The sequence below is a fragment of the Ursus arctos genome, unplaced genomic scaffold (assembly GCF_023065955.2).
Source record: "Ursus arctos isolate Adak ecotype North America unplaced genomic scaffold, UrsArc2.0 scaffold_22, whole genome shotgun sequence".
Lineage (NCBI taxonomy): Eukaryota > Metazoa > Chordata > Mammalia > Carnivora > Ursidae > Ursus > Ursus arctos.
The window spans coordinates 16,268,666-16,287,355 of NW_026622897.1; the positions used below are offsets into that span (position 1 = coordinate 16,268,666).

General features: G+C 39.9%; 1 protein-coding gene across 3 annotated transcripts in view; it reads left to right on the plus strand.

Annotated features, from left to right (window-relative positions):
- The window catches only part of TBCEL (tubulin folding cofactor E like), a 74,098-nt gene that overhangs the window by 31,597 nt on the left and 23,811 nt on the right, over window positions 1–18,690 (plus strand). For all 3 annotated transcript variants that reach the window (XM_057316591.1, XM_026505544.4, XM_057316592.1), the window contains 4 exons: window positions 2,463–2,644; window positions 3,928–4,184; window positions 7,031–7,157; window positions 8,610–8,726. In XM_057316591.1, the coding sequence (XP_057172574.1) occupies window positions 2,463–2,644; window positions 3,928–4,184; window positions 7,031–7,157; window positions 8,610–8,726 (683 nt within the window). The remainder of the gene's footprint in view (window positions 1–2,462; window positions 2,645–3,927; window positions 4,185–7,030; window positions 7,158–8,609; window positions 8,727–18,690) is intronic.

The window sequence follows — 18,690 nt, forward strand, 5'->3', positions numbered from 1 at the left end:
TAAATTATCCATTTGGGGGTATTTTTTTCTTTTTATTATAAAAATAAAATATGAGGAATGGTGGTTAGCAAGAGGTTTATGTTTTTATTTAACTGGGGTTATATGATCATTGTTATTCTTCATGCTGTACTTGGAGTGCAATTCCTCTTCGTGTTCTTTTGCCCTTAAAAGAGTTGAAGCCAGGCCGACTGTCATCTCCTGTACGGGAGCCCTTCGCAGTGTTGGTATTCAGGCCGTTGAGTGCAGTACAGGACCAATCCGTGTGTGGACCATTTAGTTGTGTGGTAGCCACAGACTGAGCTCCACACCCTGGCCGCACGTCACACAAATGCTTGGTACCGTTGGATCACAAAAGGGATAAGGCGAGAGAATATGTGCAGACTGGTATAAATGACTTACATTTTACACTGAAACCTAGTGTGTTTTTCTCTAAAAGATAGCTCATTTCTTCATTTGCAAAATGAAGATAAAGATGGTCCCACTTCACAAGGTTAGTGTGTGGTACAGCTGGACTAGTGTGAAGACCGTGCCCTCTGACCTGCTTCTCTGAACCTTCTTGGCATTAGTCCACTTCCCGGTGATTTCAGAGCTCCTGACCCGTGTAGTACACATAAATCCGAGGTGAAATACACATTACTTTTTCTTTCCACCTGTAGTTCTCAACACTGGGTACCTTTCTGGCATAAGCTATGGAGCTCTGGCAAGGAACAGAATCCAGGTCCCAACAATGAAGCTCATCTCACCTTCGAAGCTCTTGATTTAATAATTTATGGTAGATCCTGGGAATTAGTGTATTTTTGAAATTATACCAATGATTTTATTTTTTTTAAAGATTTTATTTTATTTATTTGAGAGAGAAAGAGAGAGCTCATGTGGGAGGGTAGGGGGAAAGGCAGAGGGAGAAGCAGATGCCCGCGGGGCAGGGAGTCTTATGTGGGGCTCAATCCCAAGACTCCGAAATCATAACCCAAGCCGAAGGCAGCTGCTCAACAGACTGAGCCACCCAGGCACCCCATACCAATGATTTTAAATAGGACATATTTAAATAAAAATAAATACAGTATAACATACAGCCAGGTTGACATGTTGGTTCGTACTATACTTATTATGTTAGTAATAGTTATATTTACTGAATGATTTTGTGCCATTATTCAGCAAACATTAGGCGCCCACTATGCAGTAGTGAACTAGGTAAGTACTATCCTTGCTTTCATGGAGTTTATATGCTATTGGGGAATAGGTAAGGAAATAAATTTCTGAAAGGTGTACCAATCACTGTGTTAAGTGCTTTACACATGTATTAATCCAATTCACAGTCCTGTGAAACAGGTGGGTCCTGTTTTCACTGTGTTACAAATGAGACGAGGGAAAGTGAAATAACCCATCAGACCGCACAGCTAGGAAATGTTGGAACCTGGTTTGAACCCAGGTTTTTTGACTGTGAAACCAATGCTAACTATTCTGTTCTACTCCTTTACTCATAAAGTTTAGTTACCACATTGAGGCTTAATCCATTTACTGGGCTAACATTTACTTCATACTTGTTTAAGTTAGTTCTTTATTCTTTTTTCCGGGGTATATTTATAATTTACCGGTGGTGGTATGCTAGAAGAACAGTGGTTCCGATTTTTAAATCCTAGATTTGGTTTTTATGACGCTGAGACCTTAGTCAAATTATTTAACATTTCCGAGCCTCAGTTTCTTCATTTTTTAACATGTAGATAGTTATCTTGCAAGTTGTTTTGAGAATTGAGTGAAATAAGCTATATCAAAGAGACGAGTACTATGCAGAGCAAATAGTTAAGATCAGGAATGCTGATTTCCTTTTTTAAAAAAACTCTTCTACCAAGTTGCTAGCTAAATCATTAAATTGATGATCGTGTTTTCTCTTTTCTTATGTAGTTATGGATGCTTTTTGGTTTTTGAGTATATGTATTTTGAAGTTTGATCATCTTTGAACCAAGCTGAAACCGTTTCTAAGTGATCGTGGCCGTGTAGTCAATTTGGAACACTTGAGCTGTTACTGTGTGTTCTTCAATAAACCTTTAATTAGCCTTAATGTTGTACGGAGAACAAAAGAAGGGGAAATTCAAAGAGAATTACATGACCCAGTCTCAGCTCTTTAGAAACTTGCAGCCTAAAATGTCCTTGAAACTGTCTTTTCTCCATTTATCAAAGAGAATATCATATAGAACAAAATCAGAAACCTTGCCCAAGGCAACATGGAAGGTCTTTCTTTTGTACCATTAATTTTCAATGATGTCACTGTTTCATAGAAAGATTAAATTATTTGCTGAGATTTGTTGAAATTACTCTTGCCCTCTGCAGGCACCATCACTAACACAGGACTCCCTAATATGAATGGCCCCTCTCCTGGAGATCCATCACTTAAGCTTTGTGAGCATGCTATTTAAAAACTCCTCTGACTGCTGCCTGATATGCATTTCTTTTTTTCTCCCTAGGTCAGTAAAATTGTGTCAAATGTTCCCCAGTTGGAGTTTCTAAACCTGAGTTCCAACCCTCTGAATTTGTCGGTTTTAGAAAGAACATGTGCTGGGTCCTTCTCTGGGGTTCGCAAACTTGTCCTCAACAACAGCAAAGCTTCTTGGGAGACAGTCCACACGATACTGCAGGAGTTACCAGAGTAAGCCCAGAGAGCATGATGGAGAGGGGTCGCCATCTTTGTTAGTACATAGAATTACTGCTGATCTCCCATCTCAGAAACGCTAGAACAGCAGAGTGGATGGAGAATGAGGTCATAAGAATGAAGTAATAAGAATGAGGGTGTGAGGGTCATTTAGTAGCATTTTCATTGCAATACGTGCTCAGTGTTTAGTAGCACCAAGACATAGGATCTGTCATCCTTTGGCTAGAAAATATACCTGAGAAGCACTTTTCCATTTTAATCTTCTGATTACCTGATTTCAGAATTTTGCCTCGGAGCTTTTCTTTGGGAGGAAAAAAAAAATCATAGTATCTATAAAATATGTTAATGCTTAGATGATTAAGTGCCTCGCTGGCCTGATGGGAAAATGGAACTCTTTTCAATAGATTAAACAAGAAATTATGTTTCTGTTTGTCAGTTTAGAAATACTCTCTTAGATTTGTTTGTATCTAGCTTTGAGTATGCACGTAAGTGTTCAAAGGAAGTAGTTCGAAGAAATATGTGAAACTATAGTTTGTCTAACTGTGGAAATGATAAAGGCCTTTTGAATCTGTTCTCTCCCCATTTATTCCATCCGAGTTTCTCACTGTCCCTCTCATGAGATTGGTTTCCTCACTGCATGCAGGTTCTAGCACAGCATAGAATGAGCTTTTAAATCCCAGTACCACTTACTGACCATATGACCTTTGATAAGGTCATTAACCTCACTAAGCTCAGTTTCCTTGTCTATAAAATGGACATAGTTGTATCTATCTTGCAGAAATAGCAGTACAGTCCATGAAGCACTTGGAGCAGGGCCTGCTTCATGGTAGGAATTCAGTAAATGACAGTTACTATTTCTGTTTCTAAACATTTTATTCATGCTGTTTATGGGATTTTCCTCTATGTCCTTGCAACTTATGCCAGTCTACCCTTCCTTCCAGGCCATGCATTCTTTCCTGATTATTCTAACTGCAATTTCAATTCCACTCCTGTATGAACTGCTATTGTACTTGGAGTTAGTACTGCTTTATTTGGCACTTAGTTATTTAAGCACAAAATTGATTTAGTCCTGGGTTATATCATTCTCTGCTGTTTTATGTGTTTTAGGTTTTGTCTTCCCAGCTCTATGTAAGCTTTAGGAAGACGTCTTTATATTTTCCCCACAATCCCTACCAGAGTCTCCCACGTAGTAGGCACTTATCTACTGAACAAATGAAAGTAGCTGCAAAGTAGAAACTTAACTGCTTTAAACAATGAAATATTTCCTTTTCTCTCTGCAGTTTGGAGGAGCTCTTCCTGTGCCTTAATGACTATGAAACAGTGTCTTGTCCTTCTATTTGCTGTCATTCTCTTAAGCTACTACATATAACAGACAATAACCTCCAAGACTGGACTGAAATCCGGAAGTTAGGAGTTATGTTTCCTTCACTGGATACTCTCGTCCTGGCTAACAATCATCTGAATGCTATTGAGGAGCCTGATGATTCACTGGCCAGGTTGTTCCCTAATCTGCGATCCATCAGCCTCCACAAGTCAGGTGAGGCACCGGCTTGTTCTCGTTCTACAAGCAAATCGATCTGAGCGTATGCATGAAATAAATGAAAGCCTGTTTCTTTCACTCGTGGCTCTGGCTTCTTATAGGATGCGTTTTCAAGAGTAACATGCAGATGCCTATTGATTAGCTAAATTTAAGGTGTTCGTTTTCATGAATGCTCTGATAAATGTCAAGTGGCAGAGCATCCTATTTTATCTATTAAAGGGGTCCTGCTATGAAAGGAGTGAGGTGAAATTGATGAATTGGACAGTAAAAGGCAGAGTAAGAGGAGTACAGAGAATTACAAACTAGACTATTTTGTCTGGATTTAGGTTAAGGAATTTCAACCTACTATACCTTGTAAAGGCTCACTTTTCTAGTATTTATATATGATTGATCGCCAGTTTGCTGCCATCCAATTCTGTGTCTCACGGGAATACATATTTTTAGCCTATTTTTTTTTAATTAATAAACTTCATCTTTTTAGGACAGTTTTAAATTCAGAACAGAATTGATCAGGAAGTACGACGTTTCCACATCCTCCCTGCTCTCACATGCGCACAGCCACCCCACTGTCAGCGTGCCAGCACCAAAGTGATATATCTCTTCTAGTTGAGCCTATGTTGTCCCATCACCCAAAGTCCACGGTTTACATGAGGGTTCACTCTTGGTGTTGTACATTCTGTGGGTTTGGACAAATGTGTAATGACATGTCTCCTCCTTTATAGTATCGTTCATAGTAGCTTCACTGCCCTGACTACCTTCTATGTTTTGCCTGTTCATCTCTCCGTACCCCCCAACCCCTGACAACCACTGAGCTTTTTCCTGACTCCATAGTTTTGCCTTTTCCAAAATGTCGTATAGCTGGAATCATAAAGCGTGTAGCCTTTTCAGATTAGCTTCTTTCACTTAGGAATATGCATTTAAGTTTCCCCCATATCTTTGCATGGCTTGATAGCTCATTTCTTTTTAGCACTGAGTAATGTCCCATTGTCTGGATGTCCCACAGTTTATCCACTCACAAGCTGAAGGACATCCTGGTGCTTCAGAGTTTTGGCATTTATTAATAAAGCTGCAGTAAACCTCCGTGGGCAGGGTTTTATGTGGACATAAGTTTTCAGTTCACTTGGGTAAACGCCAAGGCGTGCAATTGCTAGATCATATGGTAAGAATATGTTTAGTTTTATGAGATACTGCCAGCTGTCTTCTGAAGTGGCTGCACCATGTTGCATTCCCACCAGCAAGGTCTGAGAGCTCCTGCTGCTCCACGCCTTCGTCGGCCTTTGGTGCTGTGAGTGCTCTGTGTTTTGGCCATTCTTACAGGTGTATAGTGGAACTTTGTTTTAACTTGAAGTTCTCTAATGACATATGACGTTGAGCATTTTTTCATATGCTTCCCATTTGTGTATCTTCTTTGGTGAGGTGTTGGTTCAGGTCTTTTGCTCATTTTTTAATTAGGGTTGTTCATTTTCTTATTGTTGAGTTTTAAGAGTTCTTTGCATGTTTTGGATAACGATCCTTTATCATATATGTCTTTAGCAAATATATTCTTCCAGTCTGTGGCTTTTCTTATTCTCTTGACATTGTCTTTCAGCCTATTTCTTAAAATAACTTTGTAACTAAAAATAACTCTAATCTACAATCGAAAAAACATACACAGTTTAATTTGCCTAGAAGTCATAAGAGTAGGAATTAGGTTTTAAAAACCAGTATTTTGCCTAAGGAAGCTGTTGATTGCACAACTCGACACCCCTTGAGCTAACCCTGTTCTTCCTGCTGGATGGAAATAAAATTCTGAAGGGAAGAGAGTGGTTGTGGCTTGGAATAGCTATGTACCAGAGCCCTCGTATATTGCTCCTCTGCTTTTACCCATGCTGCAGGTGGATAGAAATAGGAAGGGACTACCTTCTCTGAAATAGATTTAACGTGTTATAAAATTGACCAGCTTCATTATTACAGGCATATTTTTCCTAGCAGTGCCAAGTATCGACTTGGAATGATATATTTGCTCACAGCCATAGGAAGAATTTTTTTTTTTTAAGCATGAAACAGTTTTAATTTGTTGAATGTTCTTACCAATGGTTCAGGTTCTCTGTTTTTGTTTTACTTTTTTTTTTTTTTTAAGATTTTATTTATTTATTTGACAGAGAGCAAGACAGCCAGCGAGAGAAGGAACACAAGCAGGGGGAGTGGGAGAGGAAGAAGCAGAGCAGGCTCCCAACGGGGCAGGGAGCCCAATGTGGGGCTCCATCCCAGGACTCTGTGATCACGCCCTGAGCCGAAGCAGATGCTTAACAACAGGCACCCCTGTTTGTTTTATTTTTTAAAATCTGTTTTCCCTGTCCGCAAAATGAGGATAGTATGTAAGAAAGAAAATATTTAGTTTCTGCTTCTGCTGACCTTGCCCCGTTTTAGAATTTGTTAGGTAAAAATTTGAGTCTGACAATATCAACTCTGATCAGAAGTTCTGTTCTGTGAGTCTGTATTTGATGAAAGACTTGACCCACATCACCTTTTTTATGTAATCATGGCATACACCTTGCTTACTGAAACCACCAGAGATGCTCTTTACAAGTCATTTGGGTGGAGAATCAGTACATTAGTGGGGTGTTGGAGAATAAAGTTCTCTGTCCTTGACCACTGGGGTCACAGGGATAGGAGAGGCTATAGGGAAGTTTTTATGGTGTTTATTCTGTTCTTTCCTCGGATGAAGAAGATGTTCAGGATCTCTAACTAGGTTATAAGGATTTTAACATTTCAGGAATTAATTGAAGTAATTTTTTTCTATGTTCGTCTTCTTATTTGTGCGCTTTTCTGTATTTACTTAAACAGTATGTTTCTCAAATTAGGTTTGCAGTCCTGGGAAGACATTGACAAACTAAATTCATTTCCCAAACTTGAAGAAGTGAGATTGCTAGGAATTCCTCTTCTGCAGCCATATACCACCGAGGAACGGAGGAAATTGGTAATAGCCAGGTCTGTTGTCCTGATTACTCTCCTTTCTTCTCTCGGGGCCTTGTTTCATTAGAAGGATAATGCCCTACTGGGGGGGGAGTGCCCTGTAAGTTTATCTGTTTCTTGTACCTTCAAACCCTAGGAGAAAAGGAACTCAATATGGTAAGAAAGATAGGAAATGTAATTGGCCTGCCAACACCACTGAAACATTCCCTCACAAATCTATTCTATTTTTATACTTTTTAATATTTACAATATTTGAAGTCCTGTTTTGGATTATGAAGAAAAATTAGATATAATAAGGAATGATTCAATTTTAGTTGTCTATATTTTCTCTGTTAACATAGTGGTCATTTAAAGTGTAAATACCTAAATATTGGGATATTTCATTAGTGTGAAACTTAAGAGAGCAGCGTCTATGTTTTCTTCTTGAGTATAGAGTGACTCAAACATGACTCAAACATCGTTCTGTTCTTCCTCTGACTCTTCTGCCTTTTGTGTCTCTGACTCTGCTCCCCAAGACCACTGAAATGAGTGTTGATTTCTGTATGAGCCTTTAGCAATGATAAGATTCTGGCTAAGATGTAAAGGGCCATGGACCTTTCATCTGTTTTCATTGTGTACTATGCATAGTAGTTTTGAAAGGGGCTTTACAGTTCCTTAAAGACGAGTGGTTCTTCAAACAGGGTGTTGATCCTTCTGCCCAGCTAACACCCAGCAGATCCATACTGCTTTCCAGTTGTGGGCATACACATTAATATCTCACTGGAGAAATAAATTTCAGCGTACTTTTCTTCTAAAAAGAATAAGGCTTGTAGTAGGCCTTATGCTTTATTTTCTTTCCATAATTCTTTTGTAAAGATAATAAATTAATTCCTGGACAGGAGAACCCATTTGTCCTGACTTCTTGTAGACCTGTACTGTCCACTGTGGTGCCGTTAGCCCTGTGTGACTTTTGAGCACTTGAATTATGGTTAGTCTGAACTGAAAGTGTAAAATATACACTGGCCTTTAAATACTTTATATGAAAAAAAGAATGTAAAGTATCCTATTAGTTATTTTTTAGTATTGATTACAGGTTGAAGTGATTAAATCCTTGATCTATTGGATTAAATAAATTAATCAAATGAATTTCACCTGTTTTTATTTTTTTAAATATGGCTACTAGAGAATTTAAAATTATATATGTGGCCTGCATTATATTTAAGTTGGACAGTGCTGGCTAGGATCTTATTTTGGAAGGTAAGGTATAATTACAAAAGGTCAGTGTCCCATCTAAAGATGAAACTTTACATATTTTTGGTCCTTTTGTTTTATACCACTTTAGTTCACGTAAGTAGTTGTACATGAACAGAGTTACATCAAACGTGTCCTCTCAAGAGAGTAAGATGGGGCCACAAACCAGTGATTTTATTTCTAAAGCTAAATATTCTCACTGTCTTAAAATATCTTTATTTTGGTTTTTACTTACAGATTGCCATCAGTTTCCAAACTTAATGGCAGTGTTGTTACTGATGGTGAGCGAGAAGATTCTGAGAGATTTTTTATCCGTTACTACGTGGATGTTCCACAGGAGGAAGTGCCATTCAGGTAAAAGCCCCTCACTGGTTTAACAACATTTACAAGTATTGAGGCAATTTAAGAACTGTTGTGTAAGAGCAAATCTAATAATTTGTTACTGGACCCTCTTAGAGGACTTTGGTGATAGGTTAAAAAAAAAAAAAAAAAAAAAAAGGAAGAAACACAAAGCAAACCCATTTTATCTCATTTTCCACAGTGTATTTCTTCTAGCCTTGCACTTGTATTAAGAATGGTTGGGTAAGTATTTGACTCCTTCCACTTCATGCTCCATATCATTGATTCCTGTTCGGTCCTCTTCTCCAGGGACACATCTTCACCTACCCCCAAAGCTGGTCTCTTCTTTCACATTGATCTGCTTTCAGGATATACTAAGTTCTGCAGTTTGGAAGATTTGGCAAATAGGCATTAGGTTGAGAGAATATGAGGAAAGGACTAGAAAACAGACTCTTGAGGAAATACTAAAGGAATTAGGATGGTCAAGAATGAAGAGAGATGCCAAGGGCTGAATTAGTAATTACCTTTAAGTATATAAGAGTTAGTATACATGGTTTGAGGAGGAACTGCCTTTTTTAATATTCATTTATTTTTTTTATTTGAGTATTGTTGGCACACAATGTCACATTAGTTTCATGTGTACAACGTAGTGATTCAGCAAGTTTGTATGTTGTGCTATGTTCACCACAAGTGTAGCTACCATCTGTCCCCGGACAATACTATTACACCATTCATTATATTCCCTGGGCTGTACCTTTTTTTTTTTTTTTAAAGATTTTATTTATTTATTCAACAGAGATAGAGACAGCCAGCGAGAGAGGGAACACAAGCAGGAGGAGTGGGAGAGGAAGAAGCAGGCTCATAGCGGAGGAGCCTGATGTGGGGCTCGATCCCATAACGCCGGGATCACGCCCTGAGCTGAAGGCAGACGCCTAACCGCTGTGCCACCCAGGCGCCCCTGGGCTGTACCTTTTATCCATGCCATCCCTGGAAGCCTGTATCTCCCACTCCCCTTCACCCGTTTTGCCCATCGCCCAGCCCCCTTCCCCCTGGCAACTGCCAGTTCTCTGTATTTATAGGTCTGATTCTACTTTTTGCTTGTTTGTTTTGGTTTTAAAATTCCACATGTAAGTGAAATCATATGGCATTTGTCTTTATGTTATTTATTTCACTTAGTATAATATCCTGTAGTCCATCCATGTTGTCGCAAATGCCAAGATCTCATCCTTTTTTATGGCTGAGTAATATTCCACTGTGTGTGTATTTGTGTGTGTGTGTGTGTGCGCGCGCGCCACATCTTTATCCATTCATCTATTTGTGGACACTTGAGTTGCTTCCATATCTTGGCTACTGTAAATAATGTTGCAGTAAACATAGGGTGCATATATCTTTTCAAATGAATGTTTGTATATTCTTTGGGTAAATACCCAAAAGTGGAATAGCTGGGTTATCTGGTAGTTCTGTTCTTCATTTTTTGAGGAACCGCCACACTGTTTTCCACAGTGACTGCACCAATTTACATTCCTACCAACAGTGCATGACAGTTGGGAAGGAGCTACATTTAATACTCCATAATTGCAAAAGGAAATGTAGCAGGTATAATATGGGTAAATATACAAGAAAAAAAAAATACCCCCAAAACTGGTTTCTGGGTTTTGGTAACTAGAACCACTTACTAAAAATATTATATGCTTTCCTTAATAACTTTAACAAATAATATGAAATCACGTTAGACAAATAGGATGCAAATTAGGAGTGTATGTGAGTCAAATCAGTTGGTCCTTCTGGCTACAAATTTCTGCAATTCTAATTCATGCTTACTAAACATATCTAATTTTCCCCAGACTTTTCCATTATTTACAGGCTTTGAGGGGGTTAGTCCTCTGTAAGGCTTAACCAGTACTATATAAAAAGATTTTGTGGTTTTGTTAGTAGTATTTTAAAGCCTAAATTTTTAAAAAAAATATTAGATAAATTAAGTAAGAATTTTGAAGATTGCTTTTTAAAGTTAGCTAAGCACAGCCAAGTAGGGAGAAATAAATATTATTACGCCTTGTCATTCAACCTAGAAATAGTAGGTTAGGCAGCATAAATTTTGTTTTGTTTTATTTTGGTAAAAAATAGTGTAATATCTATAGTTTCATTTGATTCCGTCTAACTTATTAGTGGGAGAAGTAAATATTTGGGCTTTGGCCATAAGTCCATCATTATAGTTTATTTAATTTCATCCACTACAAGGAGTAGTATATATACATGACAGTATGTGGTTTTCTGTCCTGATAGCATAAGTACCCTAAAGTGCCTATAGGCCTCTGCACTAGTCTGTATTCTTGAATGCAGGTCACAGAAATCATCTTTAATCACAGAAGGAATTTATTAGAAGGATATTGAGAAACTACAAGAATTGTTAGGCAAGCTGAGGAACCAGATGTAGATAGGAACCAGGAGCAGCAAGGACAGCCAGGGTTTTACCTTGTATTTGGCATCATGTGTCTCTGCTGGCACTGTCCTCCCTAGACACCACAATGCCCAACTTTCACCACTGGACACTTGTGGCTGTGCCACAGGGTGTGCTGAAAATAATCTCTCACTGACCTTTGCCTTGTTCCCTGAGAGTCAGAGATCTGTGTCTGACCAATGTCTGTGTTTAGGGTATGTGCTTACATTTTGTCTTCAGAGACATAGGGTGAGGGATTATCTGTCACTTTGGCTTCTACAGTGAGAGGTAGAATCTTCCCCTGATCTTGGAACATTTCCCCAAATAGGAACAATTCAGCAAAAAGAGCATCTATTGTAGTCTGCCATTTGACTATCCAACATCTGTGCCTGTACCTTTTCCCCATAGTTGTATATATAAAAAAATTATTCTCACCTGTCCCAATGTAGTCCTTTTACAAATGAAAACACACTTCTTTCTCCATGAAATGAGATAACCTATTTATTCTAATCCTAAAGACTGTGACCAATTAGCTCCTGTAAAAGATTCAAGCTATTTTAATTACCACTCTGGCCTTGCTGCCTGTTTATGTAATTATGCCTACTTTACCACTCACTAGTGGTTAAATGTCCCCGCTTAGTCTCTTCCATTCTTCTTGAAATTGAAATGGGCAAAGTGATTTCAGTATCTTCCAGGCCTATAAAATGTTTTTCAAAGATGTGACTGTTCTACTCACTAACGTATTTTTCAAGGCCTTGGAAAAGGAAGTGTCTTCTGGGTCCTTTTAGGGTTCATGGATGGAGATGGGTGAAAAGGTACCGGGTGGCAATAATTTCCATGATTCCTGTGTCCTGAAGTGTTTTATTTTCTCCTTCTACATCAGCCCCCAAATTCATGGCATCTCAGCTTCCTGTAGCATAGACCGCCACAAGTCCAATTTCTAATCCTCCAACTAAACAGAACTTTAGAACCGCTCTCAGCCACCGAAGCTAGCTTTCTGAACTCAGAGTCTCTGGTAATGTACCTGTATCAACAACATCAGCGAGATCTAGAATTGCTACTTCTTCCTTGGTCAGCACGCTCAGAATCTATTCCTGTACTCATTTCCTGTATTTTTGTCCATATAACCAAAGTCTTCTAATTCTTTTGACGTTTTTGTCGTCAACCCCACAGAGCATGCTGGGATCTGATGGTAGGAGAGCGGAGTGTATGGGTAAGAGAGCAGAGTGTATTTGTAGAAGGATGAGGCAGGTGGGAATTCATTTACTCTTGCAAGGTAATTCCCTTAAGCAGGGGGATTTTACCGCCTTCTCAAGCAAGGGAGGAACAATCTCATTCAAACTGCTCGCAAGGGGGCTAAGTGAGGATTAGGGATTCAGGATGTTCCCACCCCTCAGTGTTTTCCTTTATGTAAACCTCCACTCCAATTCATCTCCCCCACCCTGCTCTTTTCCCAGCCAGTGCTTCAGCTTTCATATAATAGTCCCAGTATAGGGGCGCCTGGGTGGCACAGCGGTTAAGCATTTGCCTTCGGCTCAGGGCGTGATCCCGGCGTTATGGGATCGAGTCCCACATCAGGCTCCTCTGCTATGAGCCTGCTTCTTCCTCTCCCATTCCCCCTGCTTGTGTTCCCTCTCTCGCTGGCTGTCTCTCTCTCTCTGTCAAATAAAAAAAAAAAATCTTAAAAAAAATCTTAAAAAAAAAATAGTCCCAGTATGGATACAAATTTAACTGACCTGTAATTCAGCAATCTGGAGCATCAGACTGTTTTTATAGCTACCTCAGCTTTATTGTTGTAAGAGAGAAAAGAGCCTTTTCTTGAAAGTACCTGGGCTTCAGTCTGTGCTTCGAGCCTAGTTTATAGGTATTCAACCTTACTGTTCTCTTAATTTAGCCTGTCCTGTGCCTTTAGAATAGCAGGTGCTCTACCTCATAGTCTTGCCTTCTTCCTGCCCTTCACGTTGGCTTATTCTTGGCAGCACTCTCTCAATCACCTGGAGCTTTCCATGGGACCACAAGTGGTCATTAGTTATTTCACTGGTCCATGTCAAGGCCTTTGCAGAATCCCCTCCATGAGCACTGATATGACACTGGGCCAGACTAGGCCAGAACCCAATTCCAGATTGCCCGTAATTACCTGAGGGGCTCTTGCCAGTGATCTCCCTGCTGCCAATTTCTTAGTGCACACAACAAAAACCAACTCTGGCCAACTTGAGTAGGGTAGGAAGTGAGTAAAAGAATAATGAATACTGTGTGGCTCACAGAATTGACAAGAAAATTCGAGAATTAGGCTTGGGCAGGATTGATGGAAAGCCAGGCACAGCCAAGCTTTCTGTATCTCACTCTACAGACAGGATGCTTCTGACACTGCTCACTGGCCAGTCGTCACACGCTGCTAGATTTCATTGCCCGCCCCCCCCCCCCAAGTCCCACCAACATTTACAGCCATGCCTTCGAATTCTTGATTCTTCTGTATCTGTGAATAAGCTCTGTTAGGCCTCGTGTCTTTGCATTTCCAGTTAGGTTAGTTTGTTACCTTTCCATGTTCTGGCTTTCAGGGAAAGAAGAAAGAGAACATTTACTTCTCTTTAGCTTCTCCAGTGGAAAGTAGTTCTTGCTTCTCATCCATCTTGGGTTTCCCTCAGTTCAGAAGGGCATTCAAAGGCTGAACAGCCAAAGTTGATGTATAGCCACTGTAATAGCTGTTCCCTAGTAGTTTTTTGTCTGGTTTTTTGTTTGTTTGTTTGAAATTTATTTTTAATATTTTGTTTATTTATTTATTGAGAGAGCATATGCAAGCAAAGAGAGGTGCAGAGGACAAGGGGAAGAGAGAGAATCTCAAGCAGAACCCCCCCCCCCAGCCCTGAGTGCAGAGACTGTTGGGGGGGAGACACTTGATCTCGCCACCCTGAGATCATGACCTGAGACAAAATCAAGAGTTGGATGCTTAACCAACTGAGTTACCAAGGCACCCCTTGTTTGGTTGTTTGTTTGGTTGGTTGGTTGGTTGGTTGGTTGGTTGGTTGGTTGGTTTTTCCTAGTAAGTCCTCCGGTAGAATGAGCAATGTACTCAGCAAATATTTTTTGAGTCATTGTGATATGCCAGGAACTGTTTGAGGCACTTAAAAAAGAACTATAATAGCATTCCTGTTGATATCAAGATAGAATGGTGAATAAACGTAGAGGAATTTGTATTAAAATGCATTTATTATGAATTAAGAATACTTATATATAAACAGGGTGTTTACCTGTTATCTTTTTAATTGTCTTCCAAATTATATGCATAATCTTTCCCTAAAATACCAATGAACAGTGATTACCACAGTGTGTAGTTAGTAAAAGGTGAAAATTTGACTCTGGATAATTCACTGTTTCATGCAGAACCACATTTGAGCTTTAGTTTCCAGGTAGGATGGAAGTATCCATTTGTTTTGGAGAAAACATTCCTTTTCATTTGACCATCGATTTTTTTAAATCAGTACTTAACTTGATTTTCCTATAAATTCTAACTTCTACAACATCCTTTTCCAGGTGTTAGGTTCCCTGAGCTTTTCCTTTTCCTTCCATTTTTCTGTCTTGTGTCATTAAACATGTAATACCTCCACTCAGCTTAGACATAAGAAAAGTTAACCAATATGTCTTTCGAGGGCATGAATAAAAAGCCATTATGATCAGCTGAGTGTCCTTTATGGTAGCAAAGTTATTTTGTGAGCCAGTTGAATTACTCACACACATCTGTTTCCATGTGATGAGTCGTTTCAGCAACAGAAGACCTTAAAGATGATCTAGGAATTTACATATTCTGTTTTTCTACCTCAGAATAAAATACAGGCTCCAGTTACCCGAATCATTTCAAATTTTTTTTAAAGATTTTATTTATTTATTTGACAGAGAGAGACAGCCAGCGAGAGAGGGAACACAAGCAGGGGGAGTGGGAGAGGAAGAAGCAGGCTCATAGCGGAGCAGGGAGCCCAATGTGGGGCTCGATCCCAGGACTCTGGGATCACGCCCTGAGCCTAAGGCAGACGCTTAACGACTCCGCCACCCAGGCGCCCCTGAATCATTTCAATTTTTTATGATCCACAGAATAAAATGTTTAGAGGGCAAAAGGGAAATGTACTTAATTAAGAGTTTTATAATTTCTTACAGGTGCTCGATTATCCTTTTTATTGTTTTCTACTGATAGGTGGAGCTGGAAGTCTAGCCTCTCTACTGTAGATGTTTGTGGTAATAATGGACTAACACGAAAAACTGAGCAATCTCTTCTATGTTTCGTGTTTATTCACTTTGTGAAATAACAGAAGGTGAAAAATCTCTGTTCCCGATTCTTGGCCTTTAAACATCATAGTGTTTGCTTTTCCAATCAATGAACTCTTTCTTTTAAAGCCTTCATCTGTGCCGTGTCTTTTCATGGCTCGTGTAGGAGTGGTGTGCTATTTCAAAATGAGTTCAGTGTGTGCGGCAGGGGGTTGGAAAGATGTCCTCACTGGGCTGGTCATATTTCAATTATTGGGCCCTTATATTTTACCAGAGGAAGTTCTAGGGAATAACTCTGGATTCTAGCTGGGTTTCAAAGGAACTTATTTACTGAATACTTACTACTAACCAAGAGGCACTGGGCCAGAAGCTGGAGACAAAAAGACAAAAAGTAGTGTCTCCTCTCAAGAAGCTTGCCATCTGGGCTATGCTTGAGCCATATTTCCATGGCTGGATCCTCTTCATGTTCCCAACCTCTAAAAATAAAGTTACTGCAGGGATCTGGTCCTCGAACCCCTTCTCTTCTGTCTTCATTGCTTAGGTCCTTTTACCCAGTCCTGTGGCTCTGCATGCTTTCTGTATTCTAATAACTGTCAGACTTATACCTCTAGCTCTGATCTGCCCCTACATTCCAGCCTAGTTATTTCCAAATGCCTCCTTGGCCTCTCCACCTGGATGTTTAAACCTCATGTGTTCAAAACCGAACTTTTGATCGCCTCCCTTACCTTTCCCCGGCCCCTCGTCTACTGCCACAGCCACTCCTCTGCAAGCTTTCCATCGTTCCATTTTTCCAGTTGCTCAGAACAAAAACCTCAGAGTCATCCGTGATTTCTTTCTCCCATACCCCACATCTAGTCCATTGTTGTTGTTTTTTCTTCTTTCAGTGGTACTTGCAAAAACACAGAGAGAATCTGTTTCTTATACCTTTCACTTTAGTTCAAGCCTTCATCATACCTCCTCCTGTAGGGTGTCCCTGAATTTACCTTTGCCCCCTTTAGTTTACTCTCCACATAGGAGCCAGTTTATAAGAACTCAAGTTTATTTAAAAAACAATAAAACCTTCCATGCTCTTCCGGAAACACATCAAGCATGCTCCCACCTCAGGCCTCTGCACTGTTGTCCCTCTTTGGAATGCACCAGGTTATCTGTGTGGCTCTCTCCCTTGGGAATACCTCCCAGACCAGCCTATCTCACAGCTCTGTCCCCCACGATTCTCTTAACCTGCTTGTATTTTTCTTATTTAGCAATACCTAACTGGCATTTCTTATACCCTCTTGGCCTCCCCATGCCGTACCGTAAGGTCTGTAAGAGCGGGGACTTCAATTTTGTACATTGCTTATACCCTCAATGCCTAGAGTGGTACCTGACAACTGTTCAGTAAAATGACTGAATCTTCACACTATGCTCAGGGAGCACGAAGCAGGGTTCTTAGCTCTCCTGGAAGAGGTGGTACTTCCTAGAAAATGATTGAGTCAACTTGGTGAAGGTGAGGGGAGAATATTCCAGACAGAAGGGAATACAGGGGAAGTAAAGGCACAGTGGGAGGAAATAACTCCTTATGTGTAGTGAACTGCAGCAGTTTGATAGGAGTTCATGAAAAGTAGTAAGCAGGAAGGAAGTAGTGGCAGATAGTGCTGCCTGGGAAGGTGGGGCCAGGGCAGGCCTTTAGAGACCTGGTATGCTCTGCCAGGAGATGAGGACTTTTTCTCGTCTGCAGTGGGAAATCACTGAAAGGTTTCAAGTGGGGAGATTCCTAGGGCAGATTTTGGGAGAAGCTGAGAGAGCCCTAGTTCATAACTGACACTTTGGTAAGGGAAGTATGCATTGCAGGCTGCCGATGTCCTTTGACAAGAGATACACGTTAGGACTGAATTTCACTATGGAATTTGAAATAGTCCTTAAAAAACACACTGTGAAGTTCTCCTTGTTTTCTGGTATTTATGACCCCGATTTCTCTAGGGGTAGAAGAGTATCATTTTTAGAGAGAAAGAAACCTCCACGTTTATGAATGTACAAATCTATCGTTTTTATCATTTTTAGAGAGAAACCTCCGCATTTATGAATCTGTACAAATCTGTCATTTTTACCTTGCCATTTATCAAATGTCTGTCCACACTGCCTATGCTTATCAGTTTCCTTTATGTTGTGTTTGCTTTATCTCTTAATTTCCTCTGAGAGAGTGAATTTAAATTGCTTATTTAGTACTGAACTAATACCAGTCTTCCTCTGTTAAGTTTGAAAGAGATTCAAAAAGAAAAACCATGTGACTTTTGTCTTAGAAATCAACGTATCATGTATCTTTGGGGATTCAGCTGTTTCTTTTTTTTTTTTCTTTTTTTTTTTTTTTTAAGTTTTTATTTTAATCGCCTGGTGCTCCTCACTGGTTCATCACTATACTCCTTAATCCCCATCACCTAGTTCACCCATCCTGCCACCCACCTCCCCTCTGGTAACCATCAGATTGTTCTCTATAATTAAGAGTCTGTTTCAGGGGGCGCCTGGGTGGTGCAGTCATTAAGCGTCTGCCTTCGGCTCAGGGCGTGATCCCGGCATTCTGGGATCGAGTCCCACATCGGGCTCCTCCGCTGGGAGCCTGCTTCTTCCTCTCCCACTCCCCTGCTGTGTTCCCTCTCTCACTGGCTATCTCTCTGTCAAATAAATAAATAAAATCTTAAAAAAAAAAAAAAAAAAGAGTCTGTTTCGGGACACCTGGGTGACCAGTGAGTTACGTGTCTCCCTTTGGCTCAGGCCCTGGGATCGAGCCCCGTGTCTGGCTCCCTACTCAGCAGGGGGTCTGCTTCTGCTCCTCCCTCTGCTCGTGCTTGAGCTCTCTCTCTCTCTCTCTCAAGTGAATAAATAAAATCTTTAAAAAAATCTTGGTTTGTCTATCTCTCTCTTTCTTTTTTCCCCTTTGCTCTTTGTTTTGTTTCTTAACTTCCACATATGAGTGAAATCATATATTTGTCTTCCTCTGACTGACTTATTTCACTGAGCACTATACTCTCTAGCTCCATCCATGTTGTTGCAAATGGCAAGATTTAATTCTTTTTTTATGGCTGAATAATCATGTATATAAAAATATCTCACATCTTCTTTATCCATTCATCAGTCAGTGGACACTTGGGCTACTTCCTTATCTTGACTATTGTAAACAATGCTGCTATAGGCATAGGGGTACATGTATCCCTTTGAATTAGTATTTTTGTATTCTTTGGGTAAGTACCTAGTAGTGTGATTGCTGGATCTTAGGGTAGTTCTATTTTTAACTTTTTGAGTCATGTCCAT